The sequence below is a fragment of the Nesoenas mayeri genome (assembly GCF_963082525.1).
Source record: "Nesoenas mayeri genome assembly, chromosome: 1".
NCBI classification, from domain to species: domain Eukaryota; kingdom Metazoa; phylum Chordata; class Aves; order Columbiformes; family Columbidae; genus Nesoenas; species Nesoenas mayeri.
The window spans coordinates 105238465-105261142 of NC_137541.1; the positions used below are offsets into that span (position 1 = coordinate 105238465).

General features: G+C 42.1%; 1 protein-coding gene across 1 annotated transcript in view; it reads right to left on the minus strand.

Moving 5' to 3' along the window:
* VEGFD (vascular endothelial growth factor D) overlaps window positions 1-22678 on the minus strand; it is a gene marked incomplete at both ends in the record, with an annotated part of 32176 nt that overhangs the window by 8055 nt on the left and 1443 nt on the right. The window contains 2 exons of the mRNA XM_080363946.1: window positions 903-1093; window positions 4592-4802. Of these exons, the coding sequence (XP_080220072.1) occupies window positions 903-1093; window positions 4592-4802 (402 nt within the window). The remainder of the gene's footprint in view (window positions 1-902; window positions 1094-4591; window positions 4803-22678) is intronic.

Below are 22678 nucleotides of genomic sequence, written 5' to 3' on the forward strand. Positions count from 1 at the left end.
CTTTTGTGTGTGGCCAACAGCTCATAACAGCTTTCTCCTTCTGGTGTGGAATGAAAGCAATTAATGAACATTGATGCAAGAAAGGCGGTCCCCGATTTCTTTTACTCCAACTGTATTCCAGTACAACCAGACACAGTAGGATTACATTCCAACAAACCTGAAACAAATGCAGAAGTAAATTGGACTTGCTCCCCATGAGGACTTCCATTTTTTTTTCTAAATCAACTACCCTTGGTCTTTGTTCTGATTTAGAAAAAAAACTTTTTAATAACTAGAATTTAATATATTACTCCAAGTCAAAGGTTTTTATCAACTATAAGCAGGGTTACACAAGATCAAGATTAATCTAGGAGGATCAGTCTCCTGTACTCCTTTTGTAGGTATAAACACACCTAGTTTAATACATAGAGCTGCTTGAAAGTACTAAACTTGGAGCTCTGCTCACAGTCACCCACTGGAACAAGATGTCTCTGTACATAGGCACTAGAGGGAGTCTACAGAAAGAAGCTCTATGGCTACTCTATGCTCAGTTTTTGGCCCTGGTAATTAAAACTTGGGTGTTTGCTGCTTGTTGCATCTAAGCAGTATTGGCTTCTAATTCAAGCTTTTCTTTTCCAATGTGACTCATGATTTTTGACAGTCAGATCCTAAGACATTCATATTGAAAGCATTTAATTTTCCATCTCTATGCATATATAACCACTTTTAATAATGCAAAGTGAATGTAAAGTCTTATTGTGCATGCCGGAATTTACTCCACGTGGATAAAAGTTAATTCTTCTGTTTGTTTTGATAGTGCAGACAGATCTTTCATAACAGGATCTCAGAAACCAAACATCCTCTTTCCCCTCCTTTCTTGGAGAGCCAGAGTGAAAAGAAAGCAGATGAATAGACTCATTTACCGTTTTCGACACATAAGTTGTACTTGTATTCATGCAGCTCAGACTCTCCTCATTGCAGCAGCCTCCGCATCTGAACACGTTCACGCAGGGAGGCTTGAAGAATTTGTTGGTTGTTGTACCCAGCTCTTTGGCAACTTCCACACAGGTTTCCCTTGGCACACATTGAGTCTTTTGCCATTCCTCATCTATGACTGGAGAAAACACCATTTTTATGAGCAATCATGGCATAGTTAAGCCTCTGATTAGTGAGGCAGAAGCATTATATAAATGAAAATGAAGTGCAGGCAGGCCATTTGCACTTACTTGGATCGATTTACACTTACTTGGATCAATCTAAGGCCCAGAGAGAGACTGAGTGCAAAATTATCCCAGTAACTTACACCAGCTGCCCTGGCAGAGAGGTCGTTGCATTTATCCGCCTTCAGCTTTCAATGCAGATGACCAAAATCTCCACTAATTCCAGTGGGTTAAGTAGAACTGCATCCATTTCCCCTAGTCAGCTCCACGGCCTCTGTCTGACAAAGCTGGTCCACACCTTGGTCTCCTTTTCTCCAGGGTGGACGTCCTTATTGTCATTTTATCCTCTCTTTGCATGTACCCCTCTGCGGACTCAGTAGAGCCTGGGCCTGACTACAAAACCACATTAATGATTAACAGATTCTGGTCAGAGTGTATTAATACTCCTACTGGATGTGAGCCAGTGAGCACCGTTTCCAAAATGTCTGATGAAATCCAAGACAAACACTCTCACACCTCAGTACCCTCAGGGGGCTCGAGTTTGAATAACAGGAACATGAATTCAGGCATGATTTATCTATTCAAAACACTGTGACATCCTTCAAATACTGAATTGTTGTCAACTAGTATTTATTTTAGAATGATCTGTCAAATTTTAACTGCAAGAAGGATTTATGCATTAACTGACTAAGCAGAGAGAGAAAGCAGTGACATTTACAATATATTATCTCAAGTCTTATTGAGTGGCTCTGCTTTCTTTGGCTTTTACTTATGAGATTCAAATTGTGGAATTACAGGAGAATCATCAATGCTTATGCTTTAAGTTGTCCTTACAATTATGGAAAACATTTTTCCTGTCTGCCCCCTTCCAGTAACCTTATGAAAGATTAAAAGCAACTTGTGTATTATTAAGAAAATTCCTCTCTCTTTCAATGCAGTCCACTTCCCCAATATTGTGAAAGCATGCATACGTTTACAGGGAAGTTCTGAAAAAAAAGTTCTAAAGACTGTTAATCTAAATACTATAACTTTTCTTTGGATGAATATTTATTTATCTTTCCTACCTGACTTTTCTCTTATTATTTATAACTTTTTCTTCAGCTGCATGTATATAGATCAGTTTGTTTATACCTGCAAAGTCCTTTGCCAAGGTTGATTCACTCCACTTTCCAGTCTCACAAAAAGTACTAGAAATAAAAGCTTAGGGTCTGGTTTCTGATGTTACAGCATAAATTAAGAGAAGAATTACTAAAATCAACAGAATTTTCTAGAGTAGTGTTAGTCTAACCACAACAGCAATCCAATCCTTGTCCTTAAAATAGAAAATAAAATGTTTGCCAAACTCATTAAGGTATGTGCATGCAATCACTTGAGATGTCACTTCAATGAGCGTAAGCGGTGATGACCTTTCCAACTGCACACATCCTCCCTTTATTAACCACTTCTTTAGCCGAAGGGCTGTTATAGGAAGGAGTGGTCAAAGAAGTGGATGCCACTTTTGGTTCTGAAGCACCGTGGTCACCCTGATCTTTTCCATGAGCAAGCACACAGCATCTGCTGAGAAACTTGGCTCCGATACAGACTGCAGCTTGAAAGCGCTGCCGTCCTAGGTGAGCTGAGCTGCTCGGGGGAGGCTGTGGTTAGAGAAGGTGACACGAGCTCTCAGTGGATTCACCATTAAAGCTCTAGAAAGGAGGAACAAAGCCCTACTGGAGTTTGAGGTGCTGTGCAAGATGGTCTAACAGTGAAACAGTGAGGAGCCTTGACTCAGTCTTCTTGTTAAAAGACTTTATTAAAACAAAACAGATGCCCTTGGCATAAAGATCAATCCTTAATGACTGGAAAGGGTGTGGGAAAGAAATACATGTTTATAGGCTTGGTTTTTTTAAAAGGAGCTTTAGTACCTTGAACATATTAATATATTAGAACAAAAGTGGTTTCTGTCCTGGGATAATTTCACTTTGGATGGAAGAATGGAGAAGATGACCCAACAGGCTTTTTTTAACTTAAATTTCAGTGGCTTGGCTTTCAATGAGAAAGCTGACATCTCTGTGTCTAGAGTTAGACTTTTAAAGGAAAAGTAGGAAACAACCCTGTTCCAAGCAATTAGGAGAAAACTGTCTGTATGACTATAGTCATCTGACTTTATTACCTGAAGGGTTATATTGTCCTGCCATTGAAAAAAGCCCATTGCAATATGCACTGACTCAGTAACACTTGATAACATCCTATGTTGTTGCTGTGTATTGATAAAAGGAATATTTTAATTTGTCATAAATGCTGGTTCTCAGTAAATCAACAATAGTGAAAAGAGAATTACAGAATTTGACACTGGGTATTACTTCTAATAACAGTTCTGTGGACTCTTAGACTTGTAAAGGTGAGCAAACAAAACATCTGTCATTAATGTAAGCCCTCTTAATTGTTCTTCCAGTGTATATTGGATTCTTCTATACAAAATTTCTATGAGAAGTTTAGAACCATGCCTGTCATATGAAAACCCTTTTCAGACTGGTACTCATGTCTGCATTTCCGTGCTGTGGCTCAAAGAACCAAATTAAGGCCTTTGCTCAGCCATAATTTAGCTGAATAATGGTATGCAAATGTGGCTGTGGTTATTGTAAAAGTGATATTGAAACAGGATCGGTAATATCTGATTTCCCAAAAGGAAAGTGATATGATCATATTGCTTCAGGGTACAGACTGAACAAAAAATAATAACTCGATCTGTCCTTTGTTATGCTACAGTGTAGTTTTGCTGTGGGATATCCATTTGCTGGACAAAAGTATAGTAACCATCTTTTATTTTACCTCAATGAACATATAATGCCTCTCGAGTCTCTCACTTACAAGGAATAATATTCATTTTTGTTCCAGGTGAGGGAATAGATTTTGATTTCTCACATTCAGGTGTTGGTTGGTTCTTTCAATATCTACTGCTTCTCTCCAAAGAGACTTTCTCAGATAGACTGGGATTAGGGCAATGCCTCCTTCGTCTGCAATTCGCACACAGATACTGCTGTTGATACAATGCCTTATGTCAGAGCACACCTAATAAAAAAGGGGATTTCTATGCCTGCAGGAAAGCTCATTTGTTTCTGCCTGCAAACAAATTCTGATATTTAGCACAATGCTGCTGGCTGGTCCCTCAGCCAGTCATTCCAACCTGTTCTTTGCACATTGACTTCCTCTCTTTTCTGTGGACTGATGAATCCATATATAATACATCATTCCTTTGGAGACAGTACAGAGAACAATAAGCCTGATTTGGCCACAAAACAGGGAAACATACTCTGGCTGTTGCCTGGCGTTTTTTCATATAATTTTCCATGAATGCCCTGTTGTTTCCAGTACAGGTGTATTCTAGGAAACCCCTGGTACCTAACTCTTTGCTGCATAAGAACCAGTGGTCCTGAAGCTGAGATCAGACTCAACTGCAAACCTGCACCTACCTTTCAGTGTATCGATATCATAGAAGGCAGCAGCAAATCTGGTAGAGCGATGTGATGCAGAGCGGGAGTCTAAATTGGCCAGACTTTTGAGTTTTAGCCTGCATTTCCACAGCTTCCAGTCCTCAGAGTGAGTGATGCGAAGCAGCTCTTCCAGGCTGGATGCTCTCCTGATCTGCTGTTCTGAGCGCTCTAGTGCTGACAGAGATGTCCTCTGGAAGGGAAGGGGGAAGTCAGAAAGCCATTATCTTTACAGCCTATCCCCAGTGCAGTACATGGAACATTTGTACAAAAAGGCAGCACATTACCAAGGACAGCTGAGAGTAGCTGGGAAAACAGGAGCACACAGGAATGTCCCAGGTTTTGACAGTGTCCAGTGCCAGACCAATCTACAGGATTTGTGCCCTTTCCATCACAGCCATTAGAGCTATTTGATGAATGGAGGCTGTACTCCCTGTATCCCAGCTCGTCAGGGAACCTGGCGGACACCGTTTACATTGCTGCTGTGCCTGAGCTGGCCAGCTATGCCACCATGAATCCTGGGTCACCCTTATTTTCAAGAAGTATTCAAGAAGAGACTGGACAACACCCTCAGACACATGGTGTGAACTGTGGAGCTGTCCTGTGCAGGGACAGGAGCTGGACTCAGTCATCCTTGTGGGTCCCTTCCAACTCAGGACATTCTATGTTTCTACAGACAAGCTGAATGAGTTCAGCTGCCAGGTTCACGTGCCAAAACTCTGGTTCTAGCCGTGAGACATCACTGCAGGAGCAGGTGGTATAGCTGGAAAATGCCATAAGTACCATGGCAGGCAAACACAACATTCAATATGCTGCAAAGTGCAGGGTGCGTCTGCCATTTCCGATCCTGACTACCATTTGAGTCATGCTCAAGTCAGACAAAGTAGCCTCAGTCCAGCCTCAGTGCTGTGGCTGTGCAGCAGTGTTAGTGCAGTCATGGCATGTTTCACCTGTATGATGTACATGACCATTCTCCACTTCCACAGGAGAACACTCTCTACAAAGGGCTGCCCCATCAGTTCAAAGTCATTAGTCACTTAAAAAAATACCTATTTAACAGAAACTTTATATTGCACAGCACACCACAACAATACTGGTTTCTTTGGCTAATGCTTTCTGACTCTGTGTTTGCAACTTTATCAAGGCACCAAGTATCTATTTCTACTAACTCATCAGTTCTGCTGAAAACTGTTGCCTCCAACCCAAGTAAAAGGTTATCATTATGAGTGGCTGTGTTGCACAGGGCTGGTGCTCTCAGCTGGACTCTCTGGTCATGCAGTCAACTGTACTTTTTGACTTGCAAATAAAGGTTTGCAGTCCAAGCTCCCATAAATAAAACGCCAGTCCTTAGCGGCAAAGTTGAACAATATGAAGCTGGCCATGAGGTGTGTAGTCCCCTGCAACCTGAAGCAGTCGCAAGTGAGTGCTCTGTATAGGACCAGGGAAGGGGTGTGGGAATGGGTCACCTATAATAGGAACATTTCTAGATGAGATCCGAAACCCAGGAACTGAGCGCATCTGTTATTTGTTATTGAAACATTTGTGGCATTTATTTTGCAATGATACAGATGTTAGCCTGTACACACAAGCCAAGTTCATTTTTGGGTAATTACCTTCCACTGACCTAAAGTTCCCTATTTGGTTAACTCAGAATAAGTTATTTGCTCTTCTTTTATACCCAAACAGAACATTATATCGTGCTATAGCAAGCTGCCATGTTTCATTATGGAGATGGTTGTTTTTCATAGGTGAATAATTTCTCATACATTTCATCTGAGTTGAAAAATGGAAAGCCCATCTCAGTGCTTATGGACAAATAGCTCAGAAGGAATGTGACTACTTAGCATCAGAAACTGAATTTCAATACAGTTTTACAAACCAGCTACTCAGAATTTTGCTAGGAAAGCTGAAATTCAGTTTGAGGTCAATGCATCAAGACTCATTTGTTCTAAGAACCGCAGCTTGTGTTCACTCTCACTCACAAACTCTCTCCTTGACCCTGCAAAACATGTGAGTATAGGCCCAGTGCTGGCACAGTAATGGGACAAAAGATATTAAACCCAAACTCTATTAACCATTAACAGGACTTTGTTCTCTCTCTTTGCTATAAAAAGGTTTTCTAGCTCAATCATCATCCGACACTTGTAAACTAGAATGAAATTACAGCAAACCCATAAAATTACATGTTGGTATTCTGTAAATTAGAAGACATATCCCTGCACTTCTTGTAATCATCAGTAGTTTGTGATTAGCTTTTCCATCTCTTTTATTTTAATATCAAGAGTTCTTATTAATTATTATATGAGTAAGATAATTTTTAAATCTAAGATCAAAGAGAACAGAAAAAGTGTATATGCTACATGCCTCTATGGGTTTATCTAAAACAAGAATTTGTACTGCTTTAAGGATTCTTGCATTTTTAAAGCTATACAAGTTCCTTAGTGTGGACTGAAAACACTGAAATGAACTGACTTCATGCCTTCACAATTAGTATTGCATAGGAAGATGAACAAGTGGTAGAAGTAATTTTTATACCCCCAAAATGCATGTCCAAGAGGATTTGAAATGTGTTACTTCAGAAAATGTACCTCCGCTATTGCTGCATGATAGTGGTGTTGACAAACCCCACCTATGTATGCAACTTGTTCCTTCTCTTATTTTACTATTTTTCATGTATTGGAGGCTGGGGAAGCACGGTCAAAGGAAATGGAAGTGGCAGTGCTCATTACAGAATTCCCTATGTAGTCATCATAAATATATCCATAGGGCCCTTGGAACTGAGTTATCGCTTCTCTGTCAACTCCAGCCCCGCTCAGTGTTGCCTGGGCTATTAACCTCTGGATTGAACCTGTTGCTTCTACTCTCTCCATGTTTCCTAACACCTACCCAAGCTCTGCAGTCTAATGGGATGACCGGTTGCCTATCTGCACAATGTCAGAATGATTGTCTTTCTTCTTATATTTGACATCTTCCTGTGGAGATTTACAGCTGATTTTACAACTTCTTCCCAGGAATCCCTATCTAGTAAAGAATTTTCTGATGCCCTTTTCTATAACAACGACAGTGCTGAGATGAAGTGCGGTCTCTCCCTCTGAGCACTGCTTACACTAGGCAAGATGCTGAGCTGAAGGCACTGCTAGCTTTTAAAGGAGGGCTGAATCCCAGATAACTGTAGGTTTTTACAATGTGGACATCTATTTTGTCTGTGAGATGATAGTCACTTTCAGCTCCCTCTATAGCCAAGACAGAGGAATACAGACACTTTTAGAGCATGATTCATTTGAAATCACATTGAAAGTCTTTATTCTGGCTTCAAAGCAAGCTCAGGCTCACCAGATAACAAGAGGTATCAATGTGATGGATCCTTGGTCAAATAAATCTCACCACAGCTGTCTGGGGTATAAAACATCTGAAGAGAAACACTTAATTTTGTTCTAATCTGCCTAAGCACTGAAACAGGAACCGTGAATACTGCCTTACATGTTTGGTTTGACTCCTTTGAGACTACTACAGTATTCCCACCTAAAATGTTATTTTAAACCCTTGCTAGAGCACAGACAGACTATTCAGCATCTTGAAGGGCATCCCTCATTTTTATACACTTTGACCACATAGAGGTAGCTGTCTACAACTTAAAAGCACCCAAAACTAAAAGCTTAAGAACTGAAAAGAGGGTGGAAGGTGCACCAGCCCCGTCAAGGCGGGTACAGCACTGTGGCCTTGGACACCACAGGCTGAACTGCTTCAGTCAGGCACTCTCTTGCTGTGGCACAGCAGCACTGAATAGCGTGTGGTCATGATGTCTTTCTGAAGCATTAATTTCTGGTCAGCCTGTTTTGAAAAGGACAGCATCAGATGAAAACACAGAGCCTCTTATGGTTTCAGATGATACCACAGATGATGTGCTGCAGGGCTGCTCACACCATGCAGATGTGGAGACTTCTTTCACATACTGCAGTTTAAATTCAAGCCCTGTTTAGACATAGACATATTCTGTCTGACTGAAAAACCTGACTCAGAAGAGTGCAGCTTTGCACAGAAAAGTGAATAAATGTTTCAAAATGTGAAATTGGAGGAAGGTGTTAGTTTCGACAGAATCCCAAACCTACCCCTCATGTGACAATCAAGGACACCCCTCTCACAGTGATATCGAGTGGACAGCAGTTAAAATCAGCTTTTGAACAGGAGGGGAGCTCCCCACTCAGCCACAGAGCAGGAGGAAGGATACAGAGAGGTCAAATCTCCACTGAAGCTTTTGGGAGACCCATCTCCCCACATAAAGCAAGAGGAACAGAGCTGCCATCCAGCTGCTTCTCCTGACTGCTGTCACATGCTATTTCCTGCTTTTCAGAAATGTCTATCCCCCTTTTTTAGGCTTCTTCTGATAACCACAGTCCTTCCTTCCAGGTTCCCCTCTGATTCTCCACCCTGCTCATCATCTTGTACAGCTTGGATCCTACTGTTTATATGGTTTTTATTTCAGTCCTTTCCCCATATTCTGCCTTAATAGATGAGCCACGTGGGAGTCTAATGAGACCTACATCAGGCTGAGTTTTTCTTGTTTCTCCCCGGCATGCTCTTACTCTGCTTCCCTTAGATTGACCCAGATTTTAGTAGTCAGCTGATGTGAGCCATCACCACTGTAGTAGGTTTTGGTTGTGATGTTTGAAACCTAGATGTGGAGCAGGACTTCACTGCACTTGGCACGATTACCACAGGTGGCAAAATTATGATCTCTGGCCTAAAAGAAGCTTAAAATATGGAATCACAGAATCATAGGATCATTTTGGTTGCCAGAGACTCTCAGGATCATTGGGTCCAACCATAACCTAACCTAAGTCTAGAACTAAACCATGTCCCTAAGAACCTTGTCTAAAGGCCTGTTACACTCCTCCAGGGATGGTGACTCCACCACTTCCCTGGGCAGCCTGTTCGAATGCCTGACAACCCTTTCCATGACGATTTTTTTCCTAATATCCAGTCTAAACCTCCCCTGGCACAACTTGAGGCCATTTCCTCTTGTCCTATCACTTGCTGCCTGGGAGAAGAGACCAACCCCCTCCATGCTACAACCTCCTCTCACATAGCTGCAGAGTTCAATAAGGTCTCCCCTCAGCCTCCTTTTCTCCAGGCTGAACAGCCCCAGTTCCCTCAGCTGCTCCTCATCAGACTTGTGCTCCAGGCCCCTCACCAGCTTTGTTGCCCTTCTCTGAACTCTCTCCAGCACCTCAATGACTTTCCTATAGTGAGGGGCCCAAAACTGAACACAGGATTCAAGGTGGGGCCTCCCCAGTGTCAAGTATAGTGGCTCAATCACTTCTCTAGTCCTACTGGCCACACTATTCCTGATACAAGCCAGGATGCTGTTGGCCTTTTTGGCTACCTGGGCACACTGCTGGATCATATTCAGCCGGCTGTCAATCAACATCCCCAGATCCCTCTCTGCCAGGCAGCTTTCCAGCCATTCTTCCCCGAGTCTGTAGCGCTGCCTGGGGTTGTTGTGACCCAAGTGCAGGACCTGGCACCTGGCCTTGTTAAACCTCATATAATTGGCCTCAGACCATTGATCTAGCCAATGTAGATCCTGCTGCATGGCCTTCCTACCCTCCAGCAGATCAACACTCCCACCTAACTTGGTGTCATCTGAAAATTTACTAAGGAGGCACTCAATCTCTTCATCCAGATGGTTGAGTAAGAGGTTAAACAGAACAGGCCCCAATACTGAGCCCTGGAGAACACCACTCGTGAGCAGCTGCCAACTGGATTTGGTTCCGTTCACCACAGCTCTTTGGGCCTGGCCCTCCAGCCAGTTCTTTATCCACTGCAGAGTACACCCATCCAGATCGTGAGCTGCCAGCTTCTTCAGGAGAATGCTGTGGGATATGATGTCAAAGGCCTTACTGAAGTCTAAGTACACAACACCCACAGCCTTTCCCTAATCTACTGAGTAGGTCACCTTGTCATAGGAGATCAGGTTGGTCAAACAAGACCTGCTTTTCATAAATCCATGTTGACTGATCCTGATCACATGGTTTTCTTGTATGTACCGTGTGATGTTACTCAAGGTCATCTGCTCCTTGACCTTGCCTGGCACCAGGCAGTCCTATACAGTCCTGTAGTTCCCTGGATCCTCCTTCTGGCCCTTCTTGTAGATGGGTGTCACGTTTGCCAACTTCCAGTTGACTGGGATCTCCCCAGTTAGCTAAGATTGCTGACAGATAATGGTAAGTGGCTTCGCGATCACCTCCAGCAGCTCTGTCAGCACCCTTGGGTATATCCCATTTGGCCCTATAGACTTGTGGGTGTCCAAGTGGTGGAACAGGTCACTGACCATTTCCCCTTGGATTATTTGGGCTTCATTCTGCTCCCCATCCCTGTCTTCTGGCTCAGGGGGCTGGGTACTCAGAGAACAACTGGCCTTACTGTTAACGACTGAGACAAAGAAGGCTTGAGAGAGAAAGAAAGTAGAGAAGCAGCCATTGGCAAATGGCCAAGGCAATGTCCTTTATATGCTCCAATAATGAACAAATTAGCTGTGGAGCTATATCACCGGAAAGCTCCATATGTCCTAAACCTTCAGTACCCATAAATGTGCACCCTGTAGTCAACCAACTACATTAAGCTATTTCCTACAAGAAAAAATTACGTTCAGTAACAAATGTCTAAGTTTAAGTAGTTCATTCTTATCTCTTTAGCTTACTACTACTCTTAATGTATTTTTTCTAAGTATCAGAATTGATCCCACACACAGAGATAAAAAACAGATTCACATCTAAATGAAGTTGTATGTTTTTCATAACACTGACCTTTCATATGTTCCAAAATTCTTCTTCAACTGTTTTCTTGTATTTGGGCTATGAGCAACATCATTGACATCAGGAAATGATAACGTGGGTTAGTATTGTGATTTTTGGATAATTACAACTTCTATTCTTCCAAAAGAAACCGTAATGGGCTATCTGTCTTCTTCTTAGCAATCTCAGATGCCAGAAAAACCCTAAAAGTAGTTAGCATTGGAAAGGAACAAGAGAAAAAGTGGTGGTACATTCAGGGGCCTTTCCCATCTTGGAATCTGCCTTAATCAGACACTGAGTTCATTACCCTGTTGATTTATGTTAGTCAAATATTTGACTTATTCATCATGTCATACAGATTCACAATCCCACACATGGTCTGCACTGTTCAAACAGAGCCCCTTCTTGAGAAATTAGTATTGGCAGTCTCCTATCAGAAGTTTGCACCTTTTCTCCCTGCTTGACAATCTTCAGGTTTTCTTGCCTAAAGAAAAGGACCCTACCCTTTTCAAATTGATGCTTGAGTGAGTCAGCAGAACCAAAGTTTGCAGAACCCTTTTCTTTTGAGTGTTTCATTCTTTCCAGCCTGTCATGAATGGCCTTTGCATTAATATTGTGTTTGGCCCATTCAGGATCTCCTTAAGGTGCTTTGAACAATGGAGGAAATACATGTGGAATTCAGTAGTAAAAGAAAGGCCCACTAAAGTTCTAAATTTATTTGAGGATCTATAGCACAAAGACATGCCTAGGACTCAAAATTAATTATTTTCAAAGCCATCAGTAAATATCATTCTTTTTATTTGATAAAGCATATGCACAGTGAATAATATTTTGTGTGCATATGAAGGCAAAAATAATGGTTGATCAAAATCCATATTTTGCTCAATCTGAGAAAACTCTTGCTTGCATTTCGCTCTGTACTCAGGCACACCCACAGACCCAAGACAGACATCCTGAAAGATTACATAGATTATTACTTCCCTTAAGCCGCAGCCTAACAGTCACTATCCACAATGGAACACAAGCCTCTGCTTAAAGCTAAACACATGTAAGGGCTCTTCTTAAAAGGAATGTTTTTCTGAGTTAGGGTCACAGATACTATTGTGGCAAACACTGCATAAATACCAATGGAAATCTTCAACATTATCACTGCATCTGGGGCCAGGACAAATGATTAAGGAACCTCTCAATAACCTTACACTTTTTTTTTTACTATTATTCATCCTTTCAGAAGTTAAGCAACAAAAAGGTGACAGCTTTATGTTGCCAGGGAAAGCAGATTGTAGCTGCATAACACAAAGTGATGATTCTTTGAATGCCATTGTTTCACAAACATGGCCGAACAGGTTTAAGCTAAGTTCAAAATAAACCTTTCAAAATTAAGCAGTCCAGGGAGGAGTTTTCATCACAACAGGAGGGCTCTTGGACATCGACAAGAAATACTGGCAGTATGTGAGGACGTTTTGGACCTTTATGTGAAGGTGGTGTGCTTAATGCAGCAGTAGCACCTCAATTCAGTTCAAGGGGAGTCATGCTGAAAACAAAGAATGAATGCAACCAGAATTGAATTTCCCCCGCTTTCTGGTGCTGCCTGAAGGCTATTCTCAGAACTAGACCCAAACCCATTTAAATATTCAGTATATGATTCATCACCACAGGAATTACCAAGGAACTTTGCTGCTATGTATGCTACACTGGAAAATAACCTCCTTTCTTCTGTAGTGCATTTGCCAAGGTGTTTTTATGACAGTGTATCAGCTGGCCATTGTTATGGGCTCAGCTTGCAGAGACGTGGTGCCTACAGCTCCCTGACACACAACAATGACTAAAAATAAAAATTAAAAAATCTGATCCTATGGGTATCATTTACCTGAGTGAATAGGAACTAGTTAGTTGAGATGCCTGTTATAGTTAATGGAGGAAAACAGGTCCATTGGGTGCACATTCATCTCATTCTAAAGACTTTTGGATAAACTGTGCCTCCAAACTGCCTCTTTCTATTGACGCTAAAGGAGGAGTTGGCAGGTCACTAGCTCAGCTGTAGTTAAGTCACCCAAATCCAACTCAACTGAGAGAAGTCAAATGAGATGAAATCTCCTCTCCTTATCCAAAGCACAGCTAATGTACAGGGGACAGCAGTCAATTTTTCTCAGTTACACAAATATAAACAACCAGGATGTGTGACTCCACCGAGACCTGAAGGTCCTGGGACTGGCTGAAGGCCAGAGAAGGAAAGCACTTTGTTCCCTGCCTCAAAGCCATGAGGTAGCTGCCCAGCTGTGCTGTGGCTCACAGCACATAGACTGTGAACTGGTGTGGCCAGAGAACTGCAAGGGAGTTGCTGTGGAAGAGTCCTGTTCCCTCTTGGCAGGAAAACAAGGTGGCTTCTGCCATTGTGAAGCCAACGCAAAGATCTACATGGTGTCTGAAGGCCTTCTGTTTGACTATTTTCCTGGCAAAGATAACAAGCTTATGTGGAGTCTCTGCAGTAAGAGGACCTCCTTTTGGGGATTTTCATAATTACTAGTAGGATATTTAGTATTACTGTGGCTCCTAGGAGTATGGTGTCAAGTAAAAACACAAAATAAGATGACAATCCCTAATCTGGCATCTACAACCAAAGTAGAAAATGACAGAAAACACACGAAGGCATTCATCCAAAGGGACTACTGAAGAAATGCAGAAAATATTGCTCAGAGTGATGGGCCATGATTTTGAGATAGCAGAGGCTCAACCATTGCTAAATTTTATCATAACAAATATTGTCTATAATACAGAATCTTGTATCCTTGGGGTGTTGCACAATGGGTAATACAATAGTAAGAGAATCTTCTGCAGTCTGAAAACATCAGGGTTGCAGGAGTGACTTACTGCCTTATCAACACACAACTGCATCACCCTATAAACATCTAGCACGAGGCGTCTAACTTTACCACATGTCTGACACATACTAGTTTGCACTAATTTTATCATCGCCATTGCATTTCATTTCTGAGGAGTGAAAGAACATCTACTTTTCAACAGCTCAAATAGAATCAGAATTTTGTTTCTCTGTCAGCTGTGAACTTCTGATACAAGAATTCCCATCCTTGACTGTATACCCTGTAGAAACATGATTATCTATGCATTATTAGTGTGCAAATAAGTTCTGTTCTAATACTTAGAATAAAAGTTTAGGCTCTCTCAGTGCATTGCTTTCTCCAGTTACTTGATCATCACAGTTACAGCATTAATAACCTGGAGGGACATGCTACTTGTGGGAACAAGTTTAGGTCCTGTGAGGCAGATTTCCAGCTGTCACATTTTTAGCACAGTGCTTTCTCCAGTGAAAATTGAAAGTGTACAGCTATATTGTCCAAGTATATAGCAAAAGTATGCAACTGAGCTGAATTTCTTTTTCAAGAGGTTGAAAATGGCCTCAACACTCTTTTCCCAAATACAAAATCAGTAAGGACTGTGTTACAGTTGAGAAACCCTAGAGTTGCATCAGATAGTCAAGCTGCGGTTTTGGAGCTCAGAGACAAAGTGCCAGGGTAGCACTTTTTGTTTTCCAAAGCCTCCTCAGAAAATTGATACCTTGATTTGCCTGCTAGTATTTTCAGCTGTGCCCACTACTACAGTATTTCCTGCAACTCATTGAAGGAAGAGTCCATGTTACTCTCACCCCCAGAAATATCTGTGTGTCAGACATGCATCTCCTGGCCATAATGCCCAGACAGCTGCTCCTGCTGTGCCTGCGGAAGAGGAAAGGGTGCTCTGAGTGGAAAACCTGAAGGTCATCTCTACCCTCGTCAGTGCTTGCTTGCTCAGATAAAGCTCAAGAACTGAAGAGCAGGCATTGGAAAAAAAACTCTTGCTTCCCACACGCACAGCCCAGGTGAGACCTCTTCCCTTTCTGCCCCAAGAGTTAAAGAGTATTTGCCTTGCTGTGCACTCTCTCAGAAAAGGGTGACTGTAATCACCCCACTTCACCCTGAAGTGCTGTGTGTCATGACTGCATAAAGCCCTGTTTTGTGAGAAGAGCAGTGGAGAATTACCAGAGCACAGAAAGAAAGACTGGCAGATAAGTTACTTGTGGGTTTGGGAGGAACATAAAATGGTAAACCTAATAGTTTTACCAGATGTTGTATAAGGGGGCAGACAGGGAGATATTTATCTGAGACTGCCACATTTCTCACTGATACAGATGTGATGTTTGAAGGCTTCTTTTGCTAAAACATTGTCAGTACATTATCTTATCAAGACCCAAAACTGGAGGGGATGCAATTTCTAGACTGCTACACCTCTGACATTCGGTGTGGTAAAATGTTCTCTCCAGACTCCCTTCCTTGGAATCTGTCTCCTTGGGCTCCAGTCTTACCTTCAGGGAAGACAGGAGACAATTACTCCTTTCCTAAACTTAGTGGTCAAGGTGGTGATAAAACAGTTCCTACTTTAGCTGAAGATGATGTGTTTTCACAAGTAAATCATAATAGCTACACTATGGCTTCAAGAGAACAACTACTCCACGTTTTTAGTGGCCTTTTGAACTATAATAGATCTTTGATGGTGCTACAGCAAACAAATCAGACCTCTTACACTTCAGTAGCATGGCCACATTATCAAAATCCTCAGAGATGAGACATTTTGGTTGCTGTATTCTTGGTTTGAATGAACAAAAATATTCAAAGTAAAGAACTGAAAACATCAGAATTGTGCATGATTTTATGAAAGCATGAGTCTTAGAATATTTCTTTTTCACGTCCAAAGCGATCAGAGACTGAGGATATTTTATCAAAATACCTCTCACAACTATATACTTTTGGCCAGCTAGATCTTTACACCAAAATGAGAGAGGTTTTTGGTGAGTTTTTTTTGTTCTTTTTTTATTTTTTTTTTTCCCCAGATAGTAAATATTTTAACAATCATCTACAACTCTTATTAAACAAATATTTCTTCCCACAACCAAGTGTTTTGGCTCTCATGGGAAACACCCTCACAGCAACTGAAGTGTGATTTTAAAGGTAACAACATTCACTGTGTGTCATTTTTTTGGCAGTAATGGAAAAGACAGACAGGCAGATAGAAGAAAAGCATAGGTCTGCTATGGTATGGAGTTTCTTTCTGTTCAAGCCTAGTAACCTACTTTGAGAGGTTTCCTTTAGGTCTCTCCTACAGTGATCAGGCAAAGTATATTTCTTTGGTCAGTGAAAGGACATAGATGGATTTTCATAAATATCCAGAGTGGTAACTCATTGATGTATCCCAAATGCTACTGACAGCTTTGGCAGTCTCACAGTATGTTTTCTGAGCCTTTACTTGTATTCTTGTTTGTATTATCTGGTGGTGCTGCAATCTGTTCAGGCAGCTGTGATGCTCAGTGCAGAGCACAGCTAGAAACATCACACACCACTTACTTCATCATACACGTAGGTGCTAGTCTAACACTGTGACAGGGTACACATGTCAAAAATAGTATACGATGTGTGTTTACAAAGACTGTGTCCAGACTGTAGTCATTTATTTTGATATTTGTCCATTCTTTAGAAGTCACAGGGGTTTGGATGGTGATTTTGAAGTGGCTGAGTTACGAGAGGCCTGAATGAAATCAGGCAACTATATATTCTTTCAGTACTTGAAGATATTTTTTAATGTGATGAAGGTTCCCTCAGTCAGTGCTTTAATGGGTTTCTGGGTTTGCCCCAAGACACTTTAATAAATGTTTTGGAAGTATGACTAGCCAATTGGACAGCCAGGTTTCAAAATGCCATTTCACAAAGCAAAGCCGTTGCCAATACTGAATGAACTTATGTTACCCCAATCACATGCACACATTTTCCTGGAATTGTAACTTTTCTTAAGTAATATTTCCCTAGCCATTCAGGAAAGTATCCTAACGTGGTTTCTGAGTCACATTGCTAATTAAAGTGAAAAGTTTTGCCTGTTTGTATGGCACATTCTCTATGTGCAACATGACATATGATACAGCAACATGATGCAACTTTTTTGCAATTCAACCCGACTCAAATAGAATTCACTCCCCAACTGCATGCAAATAGTGAGAATGAATTCTCAGAACTAACCCAGCATGCTTCCCGTCTGAAAGCACAGCTCAGAGAAAGCCATTCTGATATCCTGACAATAAGGAGAGCAGCCACCACTTTGCAAACCCATGTGGCACACGCACTGGATTGCCAAATCCCATATGTTCAACTGCATGTCTGTTGTACTCAGTGTGACGCTGCTGAAGTGGCAAGGACCCTAGATGGCGTTCTACCTCTAGCTGAGTGGTCACACGCTTTGGGGAAAATAGAAAAAAATATGCAGGTGTCCTTCAGGAAGCTGGATTTTTCCTAATGTGAGCAAACTAAAATACCCTGCTCAATTATTCTGCTATTCATTGATACAGATATAATTATTTCACAAGGACATCAAAAGAAAAATAAATTCTGCTTGGTCTTCCCATGGGTGAATGGGGTCTCTTGCAGCTGTAGTGGGGGCACTTTGCATTTTGTCCCCATTCCCTAAATCCCAACAAGAACTAGGAAGATTTCAAAAATATTCTGGTGACGTAGGGAGCAGACAGAGAAGTAGATAAGGAATCGGCACATAGTGGGAGAAAAAGGGAATTCCTGAGGAATAAGGGTTTCTTTAGGAAAAGTATAATGTTGAGTTTACTTCACTGCAGCAAAATATCTTGGGGCAACCCCCCCTCAGCAAAGCTTGGGACTCCATCTCAAAGCCAAGCTCAAGATACAGCAATGGCCAGTTTTGTGACTGAGCTTACTTGCCCTGAGAGAAAGGTCTAAAAGAAAGACAGATTCCAGTCATTTAGTGGTAACTATAAAAACTACCTTACAAGGTTTTTAATGGAAATAAGAATAAATGAGTTACCACCTACAATAACTGTACCTTACATATTTTTCCCAAACTGATATGGTGTCCGTAGGAGATAAGACACAAGTGAACCTTACTCAGCTCTAGTCTGGAGCAGGGACAGCAGTGATCAGAACAAAATTTGCAGACAAAAGAGCAGAGGTCTCACACGACAGAGGCTGCACCAGTTTTGTTGGTTTTGGTTTGGTTTTTTTTCACATTTTCAAGCAGGCTGTTTCTCTGTTTGCCTCCTGTGGGAGCCTGCATCAATACCACCACATCAGTGGTTACAAGCAACGCGAATGCCTGTGAGGGAGAAAGCACAAGTGGGAACATACAGCAGAAACCAGCAACACTTGCTAAGCCTGAGCTGATTGCTTGTTTTGGTTGCCTTGTGACCACAAATTAACAGAAAGTTGCTCCACTTGCCCTCTGAACCTGCCTTCCTGCCTTCCTTTGGTTTCACAGAGTTTCAGATGTGAGCCACGACTCATGTCAAAGTTAAATTAGCACTGTCTTCATTTCAAACAGCTGACTAACAGAATGGATTTCTCAAATGCTGCATCTGATTAATCTGGACAGCCTCATGTACTTTTCAGATCTCTGCTCTATCCTCAGACATTACAGCCATAGCTGAGCTGGATGGGACTGAAACAGCAGCTGGGAGGGAAATTTTTGCTGTTTCTCATGAGAGAGAACTGCTCTTGATAAAGTAGCAGTGAGTTACTAGTTTCCTTTCCAAATTGATAAGAGCCAAGGACGGATGCCATTTGGTATGGCAACAACACAGAATTATTCTCTTATCCTTCACTGTACCTTGTCAAAGCAGTAGCAGATAAGTCAGAACAAGCTGGCTTTCCTCACAGCCTCCCTGATAGCTTTGCACTCCTGAAGGAAAAAATCATTTCTGCAGGAGTGCAGCAAGTACATTTTCACGTGTTTTTAGCTTATCATAACTATCAGAGATGGCAATCACTGAGAAACAAAAGCAGTAGTGACAAAGCTGGGCTAATAAAACACTTCTGAAAACCACAATTTCATAATCTTTATTTAAAAGAGTTTTCTAACTTTGAAAGGAAGCTGGATGTGAGGATGAAAAGCCTTGTTTAAACAAATTGTTTCCAACAACCTTTAGAGTTTTTTTTCCTAGCTGTTGAGCAGTTTGTTCTACTTTCAGGGGTTGATTTGAGGAAGATAACCCACGAGATAGAAGATTTGTTAGAATCTCTCTTTTCTAGAAACTGAGCAACATTTGCAAGCAGTTATTAGAGAGCTGTGTAGATCTGTCTGAAAAACATGCCAGTGGTAATTACAGAGACAAAATCCTATGTACTGCTCTGCTGCTCAGGTTTCTTTGCAGAGCTCTGTTTTGATTGTGCAGACAGACAGACTGCAGCTGGCTCTGGGAAGTGAGAGATGCAAAGAGCTTCCTGATTCCTTCCGCTCATGGTGTGATGGCTCTTTGCTATTTTCGTGCCTTCCCAAGGACAAGACATTCTCCACTTAGGTGGTCCAGAGCCTGGGGTCATGGAGAAGTGCTGTTTTACCTGTGGGCAAGGACTGTACCAGCTGTGTTTGGAAAGTGGCTTCCACCTCTGTCCAGCTCACAGTGGCCATACAAGATTGTTGAATCTAAGAAGATCTGTTAGGGTAAAAATGACTACTCAAGGCTGTATCGATGTTTTATGGAGAGGTACAAAAGGTCTAGCTGTGGAAATGTAGTGTATGTAACAGAGAGCAGCCATATTTACCTCCCGAGCTAAGCATATCCAAACCCTCGGTCAGAAAGTGGATTTCTAGTTCAATGATACTCCTCAGGCCTATTGACTTTGTGTTTCGCTGTAATGAACCAAAGGAGGGTTCACCATGGGGAGAAGACCTCTGCAAAAAGAAAATGCTATGAGTCAGTTATAATTTGGGCATTACCAATTGTCCCTTTCTCTCGCCTTCCCCCTAATGCTGTATTAATAAGATAAGGGCAGAATAGGGCAGGGAGTGCTGGGACTCAGATTCTCAGAGATCAAGACCTTGCAGCCTCCTTAGAGAGGCAGTTTTAGTGCTGGAAGGTAGAAGTAGCTCTGACAGGTCATTGGCTTTTCTTGGCAAAAAAATCACCTCGGCTCTGATGAATATAAGACATAGCTCTTTGCATCTAATTTTAAAATGCTGGAAAAAGTAGTCTATGCCTGTCATTGCTCTAGGAGAGGAAAAATGTGTGGGGGAGAGACAGGAAAAGAGACAACGAAGTTTGCGGTTCTCTAGCTGAGTGGTTCCAAAACGTAAGAGACTGTCAGGGTAAAACTTCAACATGGAATTTTTTAAGCATTTCCTGATGAAAAGGAAAAAAAAAAAAAAAGGCATAATGCTCAGTCTTCAGAAAACCCATGTGGAAATCTGGTTGTTCACTGAGGACCTCATATGTCAGGCTGGTAGCCTGGGCCAAGCAATGGGTGTGTGAGGCAGAGGGCTTGCCGCCAACCTTGATGTGAGTTCAGCTCAGAAGCCCTGCCCGACACCTGCGCAGCTGCACTCTCCCAGTCAGAGGCTGCCCACCGCTTCCCATCATGAAACTGTTTTCCAGTTGTTTATAATTCTGCCAGACATCAGATGTTCAGGCTGAAACTTTCCACACCAGATGTCTGCCTCGAAACAATATTAATTTTCTTTTTTGGGGGGGGTTTGTCTGTCAAAATGGTTTGACCACACCTAAGGATGAAGCTGATGAAGCTCCTTCCTTGTCCCTGTAAAAACATTTTCTGGCAATCTCATCTTTGCAAATGTCTGGTGTTTCTCTGCTGTGGATCACAGATGTGAGGTTTTGACACCTGGGGAAGTTTTGTTGGCCCAGATGTATCTACATCTATCTCTGCTAATATCTACTCAAACATAAAAACCTCTGAGAGCAACAACAGAGATTCACCAGGGTTTAGCAGCTAGATGCTCAGCGAATGGGGTCTGTGCTGACCCCACTTCATTCAGGAGTGAAGCCGGACATGGGGCCACCGCTGGTCCAGCCCATGGGTCTGAGAGCAGAGGACTTGCCCTTCCTCTCCTTCAGGCCACAGACATTGGGCAACCAGGGACGGTAAGCTGCCAGATTTTCCTATTGAAGGGGAAGAAGATGAACACTTATAGAAGAAGGCAAGACCTGGCCAAGGAGGCTGAGAGCACCTGAGGAGACCAGAACTGAAAACTGGAGTCAGGAAAAGCAAAGCTGGGAAGTTGTGGCCACAGAGACAGAGCAAGAAGCTAGGGATGGTCAGATATGACTGGAAAGCAAAAGGGTCCAGTAGGGCTGTCTCTGAGGAACTGGGACAGACCTCCTGAGGGTCTGAGGGAGAAGCAGGACATTCCCTCCCAGAAGGATGCAAGTGGGTTGGAGGGCGGCACACGAAGAGCTTGAATGGGAGACCTATAGAGACACTGAGACCTTGAATCCTGGGGGTGAGGGAAACCAGTCAAACGCTAGGACTGGAACAGGTCAGGAATGGAGAGAGGAAGGAGGGGCTCAGACTGATGGGCAGGGGACAACTGGCCTTGGTGTGCACATGGGGAGAAAAAGGACTCCTGTACCCAGAAGTGGATGATGTTTTGGAAGGGTTGGAAAAAGCCAAGCACAACGGAGATACTCAGTGAACCACGGCAGCTTGTATATAAGATTTTTAATGTTCTCAGCATTAATTAGCATATTTCCAGAAGAGGAAAATTTAAATCCTGACATTGACACCAGCTGATGGTTTAAACCACCCACAGGTTTAAAACTTCAAGTGTCCTGGGCAGAGCTCAGCTACTTGCACTCGTATAACAGGGGCAGAGCGGGCTGCTGGTGGTGAGCCCTTCTTGGGCCAACTTAATTGCATATTTCCTGCAACTCAACCTTGTGGTTTTTATCCAGGCAATATGGCTATTAATCTTAAAGAACTTTTTTAAAAAATAAGGTACGATAGATAAATGCAATACATCATTTCTGTGTTCTGCAAATTCAAATTGGTGCAATCGGCAAGAGTAGGCATAACCATCTATATCATTAAACACTGTCGCATGAAGGACTTTCTGTGGGGTATATCTACATACATACACAGATAAAAGCTCACAGGTCATGCATGCCAAAACAACCCAGAAATCTAACATACATATGAAACGTTAAAAGAAAAATTGTCAACAGCTTAGCCAAAAGTCTCTACACAGAAAGAGCCATAACAAGTGGAAAAAGTATTTTATTGTGACAATCCATGGCCAATGCATATGAAACATGCTTTTTAGTGTGATCTACATGATACCCTCAGGATAGTCTTGGAAACTAGCAGTGATTGGTTATTGTATACAATACTCCGTGGCTGGGCTGACTTCATGAAAGTGGTGGCCAAATTACAATGAAAACAATTGTAGATGTACAGATATTGGACAGATAATGCTATCA